The following is an 18,483-nucleotide window of genomic DNA, read 5'->3' on the forward strand; positions in this document are numbered from 1 at the left end:
GAAGAATGAGGTGCATTAAAGGTCCATGTACAGCCCTGGTCTTGCAAGTAGTTCTTAACCTCAGGGTCGCCAGTGTTAATCTGAAGCTCTCTGCATGCACCAATAAAATTAGTACCTCTATCTGACCTGAGGTGTCTGACAGGTCCCCGTATGGACAGGAAGCGCCTCAAGGCGTTGATGAAGCTTGAGGTCGACATAGACTCAATGACTTCCAGGCAACTGAAAATGACAGCCCACTTTTTGCTCTCAGCAGCACCACCTCGTGCCCGCCGGGTTTCAACATTCCATGGACCAAAAACATCAAGTCCTACATGGGTGAAAGGCTGGTCCATAGCCAACCTGTCAGTGGGCAGATCAGACATCTTTTGAACTTCAGGCTTGCCCCTCAACTTCTTACAGATGACACATTTGAATATGATGCCGGATATGAGCCTCTTCCCTCCTACTATCCAGACACAAGCGGCACGTAGTGCACCCTCTGTAAAGTGGCGACCTTGGTGTGCCACTTTATCATGATAGTGTCTGACTAAGAGAGTGGTTACATGATGTCCAGCTGAAAGGATTAGTGGGTGTTTCTCGTGATCTTCCAGATCTGCTTTGTGTATCCGACTTCCCACTCTAAGCAGTTCATTCTCGTCAAGGAAAGGATCCAACTTTACAAGAGGGCCTTGGTGGTGAACTGCGATGCCCTGAGTTAGACATTTTAGCTCCTCCTGATACACATCCTCTTTCACTGCCTTGAGGATATTTGTCTTGGCTTGAACAGCGCTCTGTGGTGAGTGGCTGCCGACACTGATGCCATCCCTTCATTCATCATTCTTAATCTCACCGGAGAATGACTTTGCTACATGAATGAGACTTGTCATGCCTCTTACTAGACTCTTCCAGGTAGAGAAGTTTTCAAATCTTTGTGATCCAAGAGACTGCTCTGTGACTTTGGTTGCAAGAGAGGTGACTTCAGGCCGAATGTCTTTGTCTGAATCTGGCTGCACTAGCTTGAACGATTCTGCCTCATCCTCTTGACATGTGTTTGGCTGGCAGAGAAATTGAGGGCAAAGTAACCAACTGGATGAGGCCAGGTAAGCCACTGGAATTGGCCTGGTTCCATGGTCTGCAGGGTTCTCATCGGTTCGCACGTACTGCCACTGTGTTAGTTTGGTGGAGCTCCGAATGCGAGTTACTCGGTTAGCTACATAGGTATAGAACCTTGATCTGTTGTGAATGTAGCCCAGCACGACATGACTGTCTGTATAGAACCTGCTTTCAACTCTACATCTATTTCAGATTGGATCAGTTCTGCCAGTTCAACTGCCAAGACTGCGGCGCACAACTCCAGGTGTGGCACAGTTTGCATGGGGTAAGGAGCCAGCTTTGTTTTTCCCATTACAAACCCTACATGCCACTTTCCATCAGAGTCCAAGACACGCAGATAGCCTACAGCCGCTATTGCCATAGTATTGCCATAGTAGAAGCATCAGAGAAAACGCATAAGTCTATAGTTTTACAACATGACATGGAGACTGGAAAGTATGTTCGCTGGATGTGAATCTGTTCCAGCTCAGTTAAGGAGTCAGTCCATGCTTTCCACTGTGCCTCTTTCTGCTTTGGGAGAGGTGTGTCCCATTCATACTGCTCGAAGGAAAGGTCTCTTACAAGTGCCTTGCCTTTCACTGTAACTGGGGGAAGCAAATCCAAGAGGATCATAAAGACTATTTACAATTGACAGAATGCCTCTCCGAGTGAATGCTTTCACATCTCTTGACACTCTGAAAGTAAAACTGTCAGTCTGGAGTTCCCAGCTTACACCCAGACTGCGTTGGGAGGGCAAGGGGTCTGCTCTTAAATCTAGATCCTTAAAGTCACTTGCTAGTGCTTCTGGAGGAAAGGCCTCCATGACCTTTGTACTATTTGAGGCTATTTTGTGAAGTCGTAAGTTAGTAGTAGGGCCCTGGTGCGTTGCAGGAGATCAATGGCGTCAACCTCCTTTGACACTGAGACGAGACCATCATCAACGTAAAAATTTCTGTAGACGAAATCCTTCGCATCTTTGCAGTGTTACTTTTCTCCTTGTTCTGCAGCATTCCTCGGCCCATACATTGCTACAGCGGGTAACGGGCTGTTCCCGAACACGTGTACAGTCATCCAGAAGTCAATGATCTCCTTATCGGATCATTATCTCGGTGCCACAGAAATCGCAAGAAATTGCGATGGTCCTCTCTGACCTTGAACCCATTGACCATTTGTTCAATATCGGCTGTGATGGCTATTTGCTCCCTCCTGAACCTTAGTAGGACTCCAACTAGAGTGTTGTTGAGGTTAGGTCCGCTGAGGAGCTTGTCATTCAATGACGTTCCCTTAAACACTGCGCTGGAATCAAAAACCACCCTGATTTTCCCAGGCTTCTGCAGGTGATAGACACCGAAGGTAGGTAAATACCGGCATTCTTGCCCTGGTTGCAATGGAGGAGCTGGTTCTGCCCGCTGGTTGTCGAGGACTTTCTGCATGAAGTCAAAGAAGTACCGTTTCATGTCAGGTCTCCTTCTGAATGAGCGTTGGAGAGTGGAGAGTCTCTGGGTGGCCTGTCCTCTGTTATTTGGTAGGGGCTTGCAAGGCGAATGAAAAGGTAGGGGTGCCACCCAGTGATTTTGGTCATCCATGTACACTTCACTTTCCATTATTTTGAGAAAGTTGTTATCATCTACTGACATGGCTAGTTTCTCATCTTCGGGTGTTTTTTGAAACACACGTTCCCCCAAACCATCTTGACAGGTCTCCTGAAAGATCTCCTGGGTGTAGGATGATGTTCGAAGACTAGGCTGCACTGGAGCCTGTACTCTCTCCATTATGTGAATCTTGTTGGTACATGGCTCAAGGAAATAGGAGCGTCCTTTTTGAAGGACATGTGTCTTGTAGGCATTAACTTCTTCAATCTTGTGAGCACCACTCAAGCATAACTCTCCAACTATGACCCAGCCAAGGTCAAGGCGCTGGGCATACGGTGAGTTGTGAGGCCCGTTACGCTGTTCACGCACCTTATGCACTCTCAAAATATCCCTGCCTAGGAGGAGAATAGGAGCACTGGTGTCAAGAGGAGGGATCTTATCGGCCACAGGAGTGAGATGAGGAAAATAGTTAGTGCACTCAGGCGTTGGCATCTCTGATCTGTCGTCAGGTAGGTTGCTAACATTCTAGCAGAGTAGGAAGTTTCACCTTGGTTTTACCATCGACTGACTCCACTATAATGTTGCCTTCCGCCCTGCAGTCTCCACTGTGCCGGAGCATGTTTTAAGAGTATAGGCGGATACACTGCTGTTAATGTCTAGTGAACGGTTAGCATCACGATTAGCATTAACCCGATTTTCACTGAAAATAAATGCTTTTAAACCAGTGGTTCTCAAAGTGGGGCCAGGGGGTCTGCAGAATAACAGCCTACCGCTTTTTCCGGACTGTAAGTCGTGTTTTCTTTATCATCTGAAAACATGCAATTTATTCCAAAGTGACATGCATTTAACGTCAAATAATATAAAGTAGGCACTTTAAATGTTTCTATGGATAGACAATCTATCTGTAGCAGTATGTCTGTGCGTCAAGTAGACTATTCACTGTGTTTTGGTTGATTTTGGGGCACGTGCGCCAGAAAGGAGACATCGACGGCATGAACCCGCATCCTGCTGTTTTTCTTTATTTAAAAAAAATTATAAATATTGTATTCCTTTGTTTCCCCTGCTGAGGAAAAAATCCAAGTAATCGAGCTGGCCCGAATTCCCGCACAAAGCTTCAGTTAACGGTCATAAAGTGCGAGATGTAGGCCTAAATAACTCAACTAAACAGCTGTTTTAGATAGAAGTTTTAAGCTACAGGTCAAAAGAAGCATAGGCCTACTGTGCCCAGGATGAGATTAACATGGATTCCTTTCCTATGTTTTTTCGCTAATTACAGTGGATAAACGCTCAATTTAACAACACAAGCACCTATTAAAAATATTGGCATTATTATTGTAAATATAAGCTATATTTCTGTACCTCGAATGTGTTCAAATATTGTAATTTAACATCTATGCAAAATAATCCTTGAAACATTTCTCATTTAAAGCCATATGCTGTTTGGAATATGTGTTGATGTACATGTGAACAATAATCATATACAATTTGCATTTCCATTTTGTATGTGGATCATTCATTGTCAAATTTAAACTGTCATCTGCTTGACAAAAAATGTATGCCACTGCCCACTGACATGCTTTTAAAGCTTTGGTTATCCAATTTGTGGGCCTTAAAATGCACGTGTAGATCAAGAAAAACAAGAAAATGTAAAAATTCCTCGGGGTTGGGGGATGGGGGGCATGCCCCCGAACCCCCCTAGCAAGATCACTTTTGGGACCTCAGTAGGCTATTTAAAATTTCCTGCATATGACCCTGGGTGGAGACCATTTGTGCAAAAATATTTCATTAGCCGATCCCACATTAAATATGGGCTCAATCACTGTTATAAATATGAGGGGGTCCTTGGAAATGTTTTTTCCCTGTAAGGGGTCCCTGGCTCCAAAATGTTTGAGAACCCCTGTTTTAAACAACAGTAGTAGAACGTCTACATATGTTTTAACTACTTAAACGACTGAGCGACCATAATCACTGATGGATCTATTTCGAGGATAGACAAATAACGCTGATGGTGGAGCATTCAGTCTGCATGTACACCTGTTGACGATCTCCTTACAAGCGCAATGACTCCAAATACCACCAGATGGCGCTACATAACATACACTGATAGGAGTCAGAACAGTGTGTATTGTGTATAATTATTTTGTACATATAAATACACACACATGCATGTATATATTTGAGAAATATTTGCATTTATATACTGCATATATATTTTTTAATGATTTATATTATATATATAAATTATATAAATAGAACTATTTTAGATATAAATAACTTAAATTCTTAAATTATTTTCTTAAATATATACATGCATGTGTGTGTATTTATATATACAAAATAATTATACACAATACACACATATATTATGTTAACACAAACTTTTATTTTGGATTCGATTAATCGCGATTAATCGTTTACAGCCCTACAATGAGTAATACGTACATAGAGTTTCTATACACTGCTCTATTATGAAGATGCTAGGAGGTGAAGGGGTGGAGGTAGGTGTAAATGTCTGTGCGACAGACTGCGGAGCATTCGTTAAATGAGCTTAAATACTATAGTTTATTAGAGTAGGTGGAGTAACAAGTCAGCTGATATTGTTTAGCGATCAGTGGTCTGCCTGAACTGAACGCTTGAATTCCATTCGATCACTCAAGCTCGATTTGTGACCCCTGCCACCATTCTGCGCCAGGAAGTTGTGTAAAGCAGAACAAGCTTTCAGAATGTTAAGTGCTTTGTCTGGCAGACATTTTAGTGGTCGCCCAAGGATTCGCCACCTTGCCACCAAAATGCCAAAGGTATTCTCAAACACCCGTCTGGCTCTGGAGTGAAGGTAATTGTACGTCTGCTTATCCATGGGTTCATTCCTAGGTAGCAAAACAACAGTATTAATTGATAGGCAATCATTGTGTGCCAATGCAGCTGTGATCATAAATATACATATATACAATATGTACTATTACATGAAATTAATTTTGTCTGTGACATAGGCCTACCTGGAAAGGGGTGCATTAGGATGTTGTGTAGGGGGAATGCAGCATAACCAACTATCACATGTGGGATTTGGATTTGGAAGATTTGCTGGTGGGGGCAGATTCATGAAATTCATGTGTTCAAGAAGCATAGAACCAAATTGGCTCTCCTCAAAGACACCACCGCCACTTTGCCGTCCGTATCCCCCCCCCCCCCCCCCTACATCCACCATGGTGAAGTGATATCTGGCGTCGCAAGGTAGCCATTAGAACAATGGACTGTGCTTTCCGTCTACGCTGCCAAAACAGTTCGGAAAGTTCCACAGTTGCCAAAAATCAGCAGCAATATCTTCCCATTGGGTGACTGAAGGGCAGGGAAGAAGCTCTGGCTGCAGTGCTTTCCACAAAGGTTTACATACTATGGAAAAAAAACTGTGCTTGACGAAAGTTTGTAGCTAGCTGCTACAGCCTGTTGGCTTCCACCAGAAGCTGAAATTCGAAGGGTGATTGTCAGTCTCTACGTATGTTTACAGGCATACTGTGAGTACACTGATGTACGATAAATGGCTGCACATACAATGAACCAAATCGTCGAATCTATCTGCCGACATCTGAAAGTGCATTTCCTCGTCCATGTCTCTCAGTGGCCGGACAAGCACAGAAAATTCACCCTCCTTCTCCCTCAACTGGTTCACGGGTCGCATGCACCATCTCCTTAAACGCCTTCTCTCGTTTCCACATTTTAGTTTTAGTAATTTCACTAAAATTAACTGTTTTTCCACGTCAATCAGCTCCAACTCCAACATGATCTGCTCAGTTTCAGTCGTCATTGTTTGTAGTAGCCTAAACTCAAAACAGCTGCGAAGAAACCAAGCATTTTGGTTGTGTAAATGCAGAGCAACGCAGAAGTATAAATGCTTACGACGGAGGCGATTTTATTTTTTTTACACAACGGCGTACAAACGACGCAGAAGTATAAATTGGGCTTAACTGTGAGTTGATTTGAACTGCGTCTTTGACACTTCACGCGCAGGACTTAAAAATACGGTGGCCGAGAGAGCTCAACGCGCTGCAACTGAAGAAAACACATGCAAATAGAAAAAAACACATGCAAATAGAAAAAAACACTCGCAAATTAAGAAAACATCTTCATCAGTTTCACAACACACGTGTGCTCCAAATACTCACAAAACAACCAAATACAGAAATGCGCTGAAAAAGTTCACAACACAACCAAATACAGAAACGTGCTGCAAATAGAACAAACACAACGGAAATGTTTCCGGGGAACCCAATAAGCGACGGACCCGGCTGGTACGTGCTTGGCATAGACAGTATATAAACTGGACACAGCGACCCCAATATAGGTTTCAACGGAGAGAAATGAAGTCAATTAGAAGCACTCACTTCCTGATCGCAAGGCGAACTGCGCAGGCTCAAACTGAGCTTGACGACGTAGATGTGACGTGAGCAACCTGTAGGTCTTCTAGTCGCTGTGCCGAGAGAAATCTGAATCATTCCCTTCCGAATCTCGCAGAGACGGAGAGCATGAGTATTAGCTGTCCATGAGCTAGCAGCGGGAGCAACTTTATCACTCTCTATGGGTTTCTCCCTTGACTTTATGCCTCCACGTCCTCCCGATTGCTTGCGAGCTTCTCTGCCTGTCCATACGGTAATTTTTCGACTTGTGCGACAGAGTCGCGCGGGTATGACGCAATCGTTAGCCTATTTTTACAAAAACTGCTTCTACGGGGCCATAACGTAAGATACAAGGTAATGGAGCCTTTTATACATTTTCGTGTTTCTTTAGAAATAAACAATGGACAAACGGTGTCTTTAAACGCCTCAGATGTAAAGTTATTCGCTGTCAAAGTGACGCCAAAATGAATGGGAGTCAATGGAATGCTAACAGCAGGTGGGGGTCCGCTAGCCAATGGCGGCGCCCGGGGATGCTTCAGTGTCTTCCGAAACACTGCCCCCCTGGTGCTTGGTGCTTACTGCTTATAGCTACTTTCTTTTTTTTTTTTCTTTTTTTTTTTGCAAAACATACAGAGATGACACGTTTATGACATACAACTTTGTATACAATATACAAAACGTATTTACAACATGTTCAATGTTATAATAATACTAATCAGACAAGAACAATGAGCTGAAGACTCAAATAAATAAATAAATAAATAAAAATATAGAGAAAAAGAACATGAGGGAAAGATATTAATCTATACATCAGTTACATTGTACACATTTTGTCATGTTACGTTAAAATAAGTTTCATAAGAAATGTTAGAATGCAGGGTCCAAATATGAGATACTCACACACAGATATAACGCATATTTTAAAAACTGTGTTGTATAAAATCTATATTTATTTGCAACAGCTATGTTAACAGCAATAAAACTATATTTCTGGTAAGAACAGCTATTCAGCTGACGGACACCGCGCTGCGTTGTCATGGGAACATCCCAGGTGAAAATAATGAGGAAATTACGTTGTCTATGGTCTTTCGTTGCTCCCTTCATCAAGTCCGTTCCAAGCGGCTACATAACGGCACACAAGTGCCCTGCTATCTCCAAAGTCCTCACTTCAAGGGCTCTACCGTCTGCCCTTCTAAGGGCGTAGGGCATAGGGATGCTCACGAGCAATAAGCACGTACCAGCCGGGTCCGTCACTTATTGGGTTCCCCGGAAACATTTCCGTTGTGTTCTGTTCTATTTGCAGCGCGTTTCTGTATTTGGTTGTGTTGTGAACTTTTGCAGCGCGTTTCTGTATTTGGTTGTGTTGTGAACTTTTGCAGCGCGTTTCTGTATTTGGTTGTGTTGTGAGTATTTGGAGCACACGTGTGTTGTGAAACTGATGAAGATGTTTTCTTAATTTGCGAGTGTTTTTTTCTATTTGCATGTGTTTTTTTCTATTTGCATGTGTTTTCTTTAGTTGCAGCGCGTTGAGCTCTCTCGGCCACCGTATAAAAACGCCCGTACATGCATTCAAAGTAAAGCGATAAAGCATAATATAAAAGGGACAGTCGACTCATTATAATAATTCTGTTATACTTATTTTATTTTTTCCGGCATCACTGGGGCCCTGGGCTTAAGCCCAGATACATGCATTCATGTGGCCCTGGGTATTCAAAGTGACTTATTATGATTTATAGTCTGCATTTTGCGTGATCAACAACACTGACATTACAGTGGCACATGCCACTCAGAGATACTGATGAGCTCAGAGCTGTCGCAAGGGCTGTGCCAAGTGTGCAACCACACAGGGCATTGGGCTAAAATAAAGTGACAGCTGACTTGATGATGCCAGTAGTTAAAGTCCACGTTTTTGTTCTTCGAAAGACTATAATAGTTAAAAGACATAGCTAAAAGTGAGACTTTTATTTAAAAATGTTACTAAAATAGGCTATTTATTAGCTAAATATTTAGGATTTTGTGTCACAATAACGTCAGTATAGCTGCTCAGCTCATCTGTCAGTCACTACTGGAGGTACGTGTCACAGACCAACATACGGCAACATGTTCCACGACGAATGTTAGTGGCATATGCCACTATCCACTGGCACATCATGCCAATAAGTATTATGCCATGTCACTGATTAAAACCGCTGGATTTAGAGTAGAGTAGTGATAATAAATGTTGTGATTTGGTATTATGTATTTGTATCTAGCATTAGCAACATTCAGCGTAACAAACAAAAATAAACGTAATGCCACAACAAACCTTTTCAGGAACATCGGTGTTTCTTTCCAGTCCGTGCGCATGATTCTGGACACAATCAGTTTAGCGTCTACGAGAAACAAACTCGTTTTGTTACAGAATCGTTTGGAAGATATAAGAATTAACAATTATGCAATTAACATACAGAAAGACTGATAACAAAAGCTGTTTCCAGAAACAATGAAGTTTTAGTGAGCAGCGGCAAGCAGCAACAGGTTAGAAAAGTTCATGTCTCTGGCCCTGGCCAAAAGAGATGCTGTGATTGGTTGGTTCTACCACTGAGTGACAACCACTGAGTCTGCTTGGCAAATCCCTTAGGGAGAGTCTAGATTTTTTTTTTAACAAATTAATCTGGACTATTAAATTTTGCCTCAGTAATTTGGAGAAAAAAAAAGTTTGAAGCGTGAAGCGTTTGTTTTACAATCTGCTTGTGAATTACTTTTAAAAGCTCACGAGTCTTTGCCCGTCATATTTGATGAGAATTATATATTTAAATATATAGGTTTCTTCATAGACAGTATGGGTTTCTTAAGTTACACAGGACTTTTACTCCTCTTCTGGCCCCTTCCGTTTTCAGTCATGAGCACAGGTCCACATAACTATTCATTTGTGAATGGTTTATTTTTAATGAAAGCTGAAACTGTCAACTAAATACTGCAATAAATTACACTTAAATGATGTGTTCTCAGTACAGCAGTGTATAATAAAACACATGGTGACCTGCATTTTAAGTTTTATTAAAGGACAAGTTCGGTATTTTACACTTAAAGCCCTGTTTACAGATCGTATCTGATGAAATAGAACGGTTAAGATTAAAATTTGGACACATGCTGCTGTCGCGAGAATTTTAGGTTTATTTAGGACCTATTTTGCCAAACGTGTCACACCCGTGATTCTTCCGTTGAGAGCTTGAATAATAGACACTCAAGCGGCGGAGTAATACCGCACCTCACTCAGCACATTTAATACAAGTCATGGAGTTGGACAAAAACTACGATAAAACCTGTTGGAATGCATCTTTTTCAGCGATTTTTTTTGGGACCGTATCAGTGAACACCCCTGACCACTCGGTGAGTTTCACGTCTTTGTAAACGAAAGTTTAATGTGTTTTAGGAAGGAATCTTCCTGTGGCCATAGACAACCATTGTGGGGGTGAGGGGGGAAAGCGATATAAACCTAAAATTCTCGCGACAGCAGCATCTGTCCAAAGTTTAATCTTAACCGTTCTATTTCATCAGATACGATCTGTAAACAGGGCTTTAAGTGTAAAATACCGAACTTGTCCTTTAATACATTTAATCATCCAGTTCATCTATAAAAAATAGAATGATTAACCTTTTAATAGACATTACACAAACATTGAAAGGCCTATAATAAATATCTTATTTATTTGATGAACATAGATATGCATGGCTAAATAATGCAATGTTATAAAATATTTGTGTCAAAACACATACTGTTTCTTATACACATGAAAGTAGACAAGCTTATATATATATATCATTCATTATTGAGCCAGATAAATATGCAAAGATCCATTTTATAAATGGATAAAGAGATCCAGGTGTAGCAATCATGTTGTAAAAATATATATAGCTGTGTATTTTTAATAGCTCTCATTAAGCGGGTCCAGCCCACCATGGTGTTGAATCCTCGAAATGGAAAGGTCGCTATTAGTTTCTTTTTAGTTGACAGTAGATTTGTTTCCAGTGAATAATTTGTTAAGTTCTAAATGTTCAAACAAAAGTGCAGAATGAAAGATGAAAACCTTCCTTGTTGTTAAAAGCGGCTATGCTCTTTAGGAGACCATATGGTTATAACGGACCTGCCATCCAGAAGGGCAAAGAAAGGGTACAACTTCTCACGAAAATGTCCTGTGAAGGTGAAGATGTGTGATTTGTTCTCCGCGTTGTAGAATGAAATCTGTCCCTCCTCATAATCAATGTATATTCCCATTTTCCGGGGCACCAACAGCAGAGGCAGGGCCGTTTCAGGATTGGTGCAGGCGAAGAACTGTCGTGTGCTGCGCCACAGGACCCAATAACCATTAGAGGGATTCATTGGAAAGCGGCCATGCCTCTTTGAAGAAGCAGTTGTCACTCCAACTTTCCAATAACCATTGTTTGCAAATTCCACTTCCCAGTAATGGCGGCCACTCATGTAGCCCTCCCAGCCTAAGACACAGGGCAATCTATCAAAACGCTGAAGGCTGAATGGCAGATCTGTTTCTGTGAGGCCCTCCTGAACCTTCTTGTGGTCATCAGAGAGCTGCAGCCAAGGGTTGATGGTCATGGGATCAAGACTTACATCAGCTATTTGAGAGAAAGACGTGAAGGTGTTACGACTAATGCATTTGACACTTTGTTAATGCTAGAGTGAAGGGAAAGTCTTATTTAAATATGATATAAACTTACCTCCTGCACTGACAATCCAGCTCCAGACTGAGAAAAATAAGAGAAAATGATCTCAATATTGAGTTTAGATACCAGATCTTTAATTGACTTGCTAAGAATATTAGACATTGCAACAGCTAGACGAACACATTCTTATGGCAACTCGAAACTATTTTACATTTTGGCGAATCGGTGGCTAATTCGCATGAATTCATATGATCTCAATCGTACGTTTTCATATGACACACCATTGACGACTAAGTTTAGGTTGACCTTCTGCTTACTTTTGTCAAAAAATGATTCATACAAATTCAAATGAAATCTCCACCTCATAAAATTGGGTTGGTTAGTCATACTAGTGCTTTGTTAAATATCTCAAATGTGCTGGGAAAAGTTCTAAAAGAGTCACCTGAATTAGGGATGTATCGTGGCATGCCTGTTTGAGAAAAGAGAACAGGGAAAGAAGTTATGAATATTCATTTAAGTGGAATAGGCTACTCATATTCACAAAATTAATAATGATATTAGTTCGATTTTGGATCCCTCACCAGCTTTCCAGGTACGCTGCTTAGCTGAAAGCCACAGATGAGGAACCATGCCCTAAAATAAATACAAAACAAGCATTAATAAACAATTTTAATAAAGGGGTCATATGAACAACACATGATCTCTTATACTGTACTTTAGGGTTAAAATTACATAATGTATTTACACACTTTAAATTGCAAATCAAACAAGTGAACCTGTCTTCAAACTGTTCCCACACAGATTTACACATTAATCAAACCATTCTTCAGCTAAGTTATATTTTATTACAGCTATTTAATTTCATCATCATTTAATAAATGATTTTTCATCATGATGTTTCTCTGTCACCGGTTGTACAGTACATAATAAATGTCTCTCAAATGCAAATGCTCGAACTAATGTCACAGATGACAATAACTGGTCAACGTACAGTAAACCAAAGATACTTTCTTGAACTTTGCTCTTTAAACAACCATAATGATTTCATTTTTCCATCCATACATTTATCAGAACTATTTTATCTTTGAAGCAATTTCATTTTATAGTCTCACACTTCACCCCTGATAATAAAACATACATTACATATATAGTACCGGTAAGTATGGAATGTTATTGTTGGTTTCCTTTCCTCAATAAGATAAAGTGCTTCAATATTGACAGTATATACGTCTCTGGTTATTCAGTCCGCACCACTTTCCCTAAATTTTGCATGACTGTAAGCAGAAATACTCAAAGCAGTGCATTCACAGCCATCCCACCTTGCTGTTTTCCTTCAGCAAACTCCAAGTAATGAACTCCAGCAGTGGCATGAGGGAAACCAGCCTCTTCTTCCTCAGTCCCAGGAGACGCAACATCTGTGCCAGCTCATCTCCCAGCATTCCACAGCTCTGCATTCAAATAGGACTATTAAAAAATGTCCATGTATTATATTAAAGAGTCATTTCACAAGTGGATACCGATTCTAAGAAAGCAGAAAACCACAACTGGACTTTGAACCACTTGATGTGTTAGTAACAACAGATAAGACACCATCGCTCTAGATAATATATTTTTGTTGTCCCACCTCTGACACACTCTGAATCTCTTTGGCCCACTCCGTGATCCTCTTCTGCACCGCCTCACTCTGATCTTTATCCTGCTTTGTGTCCTCTTCCTCCTCCTGATCAATCCTCTCCTTTATCCAAGAATGATTTTTAGACAGCTGAGGATCACACAGGCACACAGAAAGCTTAGTTTGAGCGTGTCACTCTATATGGTTGAACTGGAGTCGATCTGTATCGCTAGTGTACTAGAATAGTACAGTATGATTGAGATGTTCGTCTCTTTTTTTTCACCTTGTCTACGCTTTGAAGTTCACTGGCCCACTGAAGAATAAGCTTTCGGCTTTCTTCAATACTGCGTTCAGTTCTGTGGTCTGTCTGTCGCTCTGACGGTCCGCTACATCCTTCACCGGGATCATCCTCATTCTGTAAATCACATGCACACATTTACAAATCATTTATGGATGGACAATATATATGTACCATATATGTTATCTGATGATATTACAATGTTAGTCGATGTTGGATATTTAATTATTTTTATTCATTTACCCTATTGTATTATATTTGTCATCATCTAACATGCTCTTCATCTTTTAAAACACGAATTTAATAACACGGTTAAATATAATCTTCAGCAAATTTAAAAATGAGTATTCATTTTTCACACTGTGTATTATAATGTTGTAATGCCTAAATTCACTTGTAGTGTTTAGTGTTTTAATTTTAAGTGAATCTTTTTATTTAGACATGCAGGTGAAACTTGGAAAATTAGAATAACGTGCAAAAGTTCATTTATTTCAGTAATTCAACTTAAAAATATCTCACTTTGCATGTAATGAGTCTATATAGTATATTAGTTTCACCTTTTACTGTTGTATTACTGAAATAAATGCATTTTTGCACAATAATAAAACAATGTGTTTCACCTGTATAGTATAGATATTGTTTTGATCTGTAATCAACCATAACATGACATAAGATGAGTTTTAAAATCAGTGAATCTCTAAAATCATTCTTCCTCTGCCATCTCCTAATGCAATTTTTGTTCTTGATGACAGACACATTGTTTATTGAATGCTTCCAGTGCTCATAAACCCCCCTTTGATAACAAGGCAGATAAAAACTAAATCAATTACTGAAATAATCAGAAAAGTTTTATTATTATTATTATTAGTAGTAGTAGTAGTAGTAGTAGCACTTACTCATTCTCATATTCTCATGTCTAATATCTCACTCATTCATTCACATTACTTTTTTAAAAAACTAATCAAGTTTTTTTTTTTTATCTAATAACCCCTTAACCCCCAGACCCAAACCACCCTCCCACATCCTCACCACAGACATGGTGTGACAAGGCCCAGAATTACAAATGCACAATTGTTAGGCTCTTTATGTTATCAGTTACCCTGGGCTCACATACTGTAAACTAATCTAGCACTATACATGTCTCGCATGGCAACGCTTATCACAGGATAGCATGGATTATAAAAATTTATTGGTTTGAGTTTGCACGCAAAGAGGAGTTTGCCAAGAAATTATTACTTGAGCCGTTAAACACATCAGTCTTTTGAAGGATGGAATGTAAATCTCTGAATCGAAACTTGGCTTTAAATTTTCCCAGAATGATTTTAAGATAGTTGTCTTTACAACGCCTTAAGTTCACTGAACTATTTTATTGTTATATATATAACAATATAACAATAAAATAACAATAAAATAATACAGTAAACTGAAAGCATTGTAAAGACAACTGTCTTTAGGAAAATACTTGAATGTAAAAAAAGCAAACTTTCGATTCAGAGAATTACGTTCCATCCTATATATATATTGTATATATTGTATATATAGTATATATATATACACACAGCTAAAATTATATATACTATACACGCAATATAACATTTATATATATATATATATATATATATATATATGTAGGTATGTATATATATATATATATATATATATATATATATACAGTATATAGTCAAATAAATTGTATTGTAAACTGTAAAATAATTTGTGGCTGACCTTACAAACTTGTGCCACCTGTTGCTTCCAGTGGTTGATGAATCTGATGCACTCTTCCAAGCTGCGGAGGTCCTGCAGGCCCTGCTGACGTTGCCTTTGCTGGAAACATGAGATATTTACCACGAGTGCGGTGCACAAATTATTGTGATCATGACCCAACATGGATCACAGACCATAACATCCTCGAGTTGGTTAGAGTTGTTACCTGTGAACAAGTAGAAAATCCGCTACTGCTCTTGAAGGGGCTGGTGGGGGCAGAACTGTGGACCTGAACAGTTTCCTCTGGTAGCGTCCAGCGCACGGCCCCAATAGAGTTACTCTGCTTTTGCGGCCCTTCTGCAGAGGAACAGAAAGAGGGAAGGTTTTTGACTTTTATGATTTTAATTGGTGTAGAAATCAACATCTCACACAGCAGTTTGAAATGAATGTAATGTGTTAAATAAACAGAAAAACACGCAGAACAGACATATAGTTGTGTTCTATTAAAAACAGAGAGAGAACATGTGTAAGAGGCTTACTTTTGTCCTTCAGGATGCTCTTCATTGTGTGAGGCTTTGTGTTATATTCCAGCATAACACCTATAGGGATATTTTTTAGAGGAACATATTTAAAAGTTCTTAATATTATCAATGCAAATTAACTTATTAATGGAAGACATTTACTAAACCTTGATGATGAAGAACATATAATAATAATACATATATTATACTTTAATAATAATAATAATAATGCTATAACTATAATAATACATTTATTAACTTATTTTATAAAAATATGTATATTATACGTTTTTGTTATAATTTTTTTAATATCATAAAGTACTATTTATTTATTTATATTAAGAAAAATAAATAAATAACAAAATTACACTACAAACTAAAATAATTATTATTCCTGATGCTCAAAGTAGATGATGGGTTTGCATGAACTGATCAAATAGATTGGATGCTAAATATGTTGGCTTTGGATAAGGTTACACTTTATTTCGATAGTCCACTTTAGACATTCTACTAACTATAAGTCATTTTTCAACTACATGTCAACTAACTCTCATTAGAGTTTTAGTAGACTGTCAGTAGACTGTTAGGTTATGGTTAGGTGTTAAGGTTCGTGTTAGGAGAATATGTTGACTTGTAGTTGTCAAGTTACTTATAGCCAGTAGAATGTCTGTTGGGGGACCAACAACATAAAGTGTTAGCAATTATATTAAGCAGACAGTCTACTAAGACTCCAATGACAGTTAGTTGACATGTTGCAAAGTTACTTATAGTTAGTAGAATGTCTAAAGTGGACTATCGAAATAAAAGTAACAATGATATTAATTTCTCAGTAATGGCACGTTGTAACTGACATCATGATAAAAGCATGAGACTCAAATGAGACTTACCCAAGATGAAGTGTTGGGGAAGGTGTCTGGTGAAACTGAACGTTGGCGCTCTCTCAGTCCTTGTTTTAGCTCATCGCCTGCATGGTTTGAACTTTGGACCGGTCATGAGGTGGAGGCCGAGGAAAGCTACGTGATGAGATATGAGAGTCTTTCCCAGCGATGATTCAGACAGTAGTCAAAATGGCATGATGCCAGGAATAAAGACAGTGAATGCCACATACATTTACTGATTCAGTGAACACTCGCTAAGAAATACATGTATATGTGGTTATTAATCAGATTTCATGCAGTAAACTTTTACATAATACTTAAAAGGTCTCACATTTGTGCGGGCATCATTCCTCAGCACACAGTAGATATAAAATATGGATAGTTATATTATATGACTATAAACAGGTTACGTAACTTAAAAAAAGTAATGCTGTACAAATGTCAGGGAGTTCAATACCAAAGGATTGTACAAGTATGATGGTAAATACCAACAGAGCAACTGCTGCTCACCTTATAACAGGAAGTTCCTGCATGATATGGATTTCTTGAAAATGTATTTAAATAATTTCTCATTATGGTTGTTTGTTCACAAATATGCATTTATATCATCACAACCAAAAACGTAATGGCAATGACATGTCGTTTGAACTTTGTGGGGGAAATTTATATTTTTATAACTGCTAAGGATATAGCTGTTGGCCTGAATAAGTTGTTTTCCGTGTTTGCCATAAATCGATTGGTGTGATTAAATCAATAATAATCTCCAATTAAACTCCTGAATTTGAATTGAGTATAAACTGGGTGCATAATTGTAATATGTTTTTTAATTAAAATAGAATTAAAATGTAACAAATACTAAACAAATCATATAACCATTAAACATGTCTAGTTTATGTCTTTTTATATAAACACATTAACCCTGTCCACAATATGCTATTGATACAGAAACATTTAATGCCTGGCTTTCCACGAATAGACATTTGTACTTATTTAATTTATTATGTACCATGGGAGAGTTTAACATTTTTTGAGGGTGTCAATATTTTTTTGATAAAAGTTAGCTGAACAATATAGTGCAGTTTTGATGGCTGTGTTAATGTAACAGCATTGAACTAAAAAATGTCTAGATGTTTTATCTGTTGAAAAGTGTATGTTATATATCATCGGACAATTACTCAGAATTACATTAAAATACATTATTTATGGCTTGTCCTCGAAAATACCAGTTGAGTGACTGTTGAATTTGAATTACAATTCAGTAAATTCCTCTTTCTGTCATTCCAATTACAATTCAACATTTTGTGGAGTGCCCCTAATTCAATTAAATTTTGAAAGGGGGTGTGAAGGATTTTTTTAATTAATCATAACTAACATTTTTTTTTCTTGCAAGATTAACAATTATGTGCTTTTGAAACCTAAATGTCCCCAACACTTTGGCCAAAGTCAGTGTGTGTGTGTGTGTGTGTGTCTGAATCATGTCCGAATATAATAAAAGAGGAAATTAAACTAGACATATGTCTAAATATATAATCCCATGACTTTGAGTAACGAAGTGAGATAATCAAGAAATCAGGGTTTGCTTGATCTAGAAACAGTAGGGTTTCCTGAATTTTCAGGAACTTTCAGGAATTTTCAGGCAAAGTCACCTTTGCCATGCTCCTGTTCTATAAAAAAACTGTTAAATTCTTTTTGCTAGTGGGATTCTCTCTGATATTTGTCTGAGGTCCTCCGGCCGTGATTAAAGCATATTCGGC

The 18,483-nt window shown here is 38.8% G+C and overlaps 1 protein-coding gene and 1 long non-coding RNA gene across 3 annotated transcripts; both read right to left on the reverse strand.

Moving 5' to 3' along the window:
- Window positions 1-5,129: 5,129 nt before the first annotated feature.
- Window positions 5,130-9,587, reverse strand: LOC306989102. Its single transcript, XR_013795580.1, has 3 exons — window positions 9,360-9,587; window positions 5,660-5,744; window positions 5,130-5,530 (listed from the first exon to the last, which is right to left on the reverse strand). It is a non-coding gene; the product is annotated as an uncharacterized lncRNA (long non-coding RNA).
- A 1,130-nt stretch (window positions 9,588-10,717) lies between these two features.
- On the reverse strand, window positions 10,718-16,864 carry LOC306989510 (E3 ubiquitin-protein ligase TRIM15). 2 transcript variants are annotated; one of them, XM_079595316.1, is made up of 11 exons: window positions 16,739-16,864; window positions 15,870-15,929; window positions 15,557-15,687; window positions 15,352-15,450; window positions 13,612-13,743; window positions 13,341-13,478; window positions 13,036-13,164; window positions 12,298-12,349; window positions 12,159-12,185; window positions 11,771-11,797; window positions 10,718-11,668 (listed from the first exon to the last, which is right to left on the reverse strand). In XM_079595316.1, the coding sequence occupies exons 2-11, from the start codon at window positions 15,922-15,924 to the stop codon at window positions 11,136-11,138; spliced, it is 1,323 nt and encodes a 440-aa protein (XP_079451442.1). In that variant the 5' UTR covers window positions 15,925-15,929; window positions 16,739-16,864; the 3' UTR covers window positions 10,718-11,135. The 2 variants fall into 2 exon arrangements, with proteins under 2 accessions (XP_079451442.1, XP_079451441.1); XM_079595315.1 differs by lacking the exon at window positions 16,739-16,864 and having other exon boundaries at window positions 15,870-16,029.
- Window positions 16,865-18,483: the final 1,619 nt, after the last annotated feature.

The sequence above is a fragment of the Phoxinus phoxinus genome, assembly GCF_949152265.1.
Source record: "Phoxinus phoxinus genome assembly, chromosome: 21".
Classification (NCBI taxonomy): Eukaryota; Metazoa; Chordata; class Actinopteri; order Cypriniformes; family Leuciscidae; genus Phoxinus; species Phoxinus phoxinus.

What these genes read in the sequence shown, in the direction of transcription:
- LOC306989510 (XM_079595316.1), bottom strand. Translation starts at nt 15,924, where the DNA reads ATGCTGGAATATAACACAAAGCCTCACACAATGAAGAGCATCCTGAAG. An exon ending in AGGTGGCACAAGTTTGTAAG is followed by an intron (nt 13,744 to 15,351) that starts GTCAGCCACAAA and finishes TGTGATTTACAG; the next exon opens with AATGAGGATGATCCCGGTGA. An exon ending in CTGGATTGTCAGTGCAGGAG is followed by an intron (nt 11,669 to 11,770) that starts GTAAGTTTATAT and finishes TCTCTCAAATAG; the next exon opens with CTGATGTAAGTCTTGATCCC.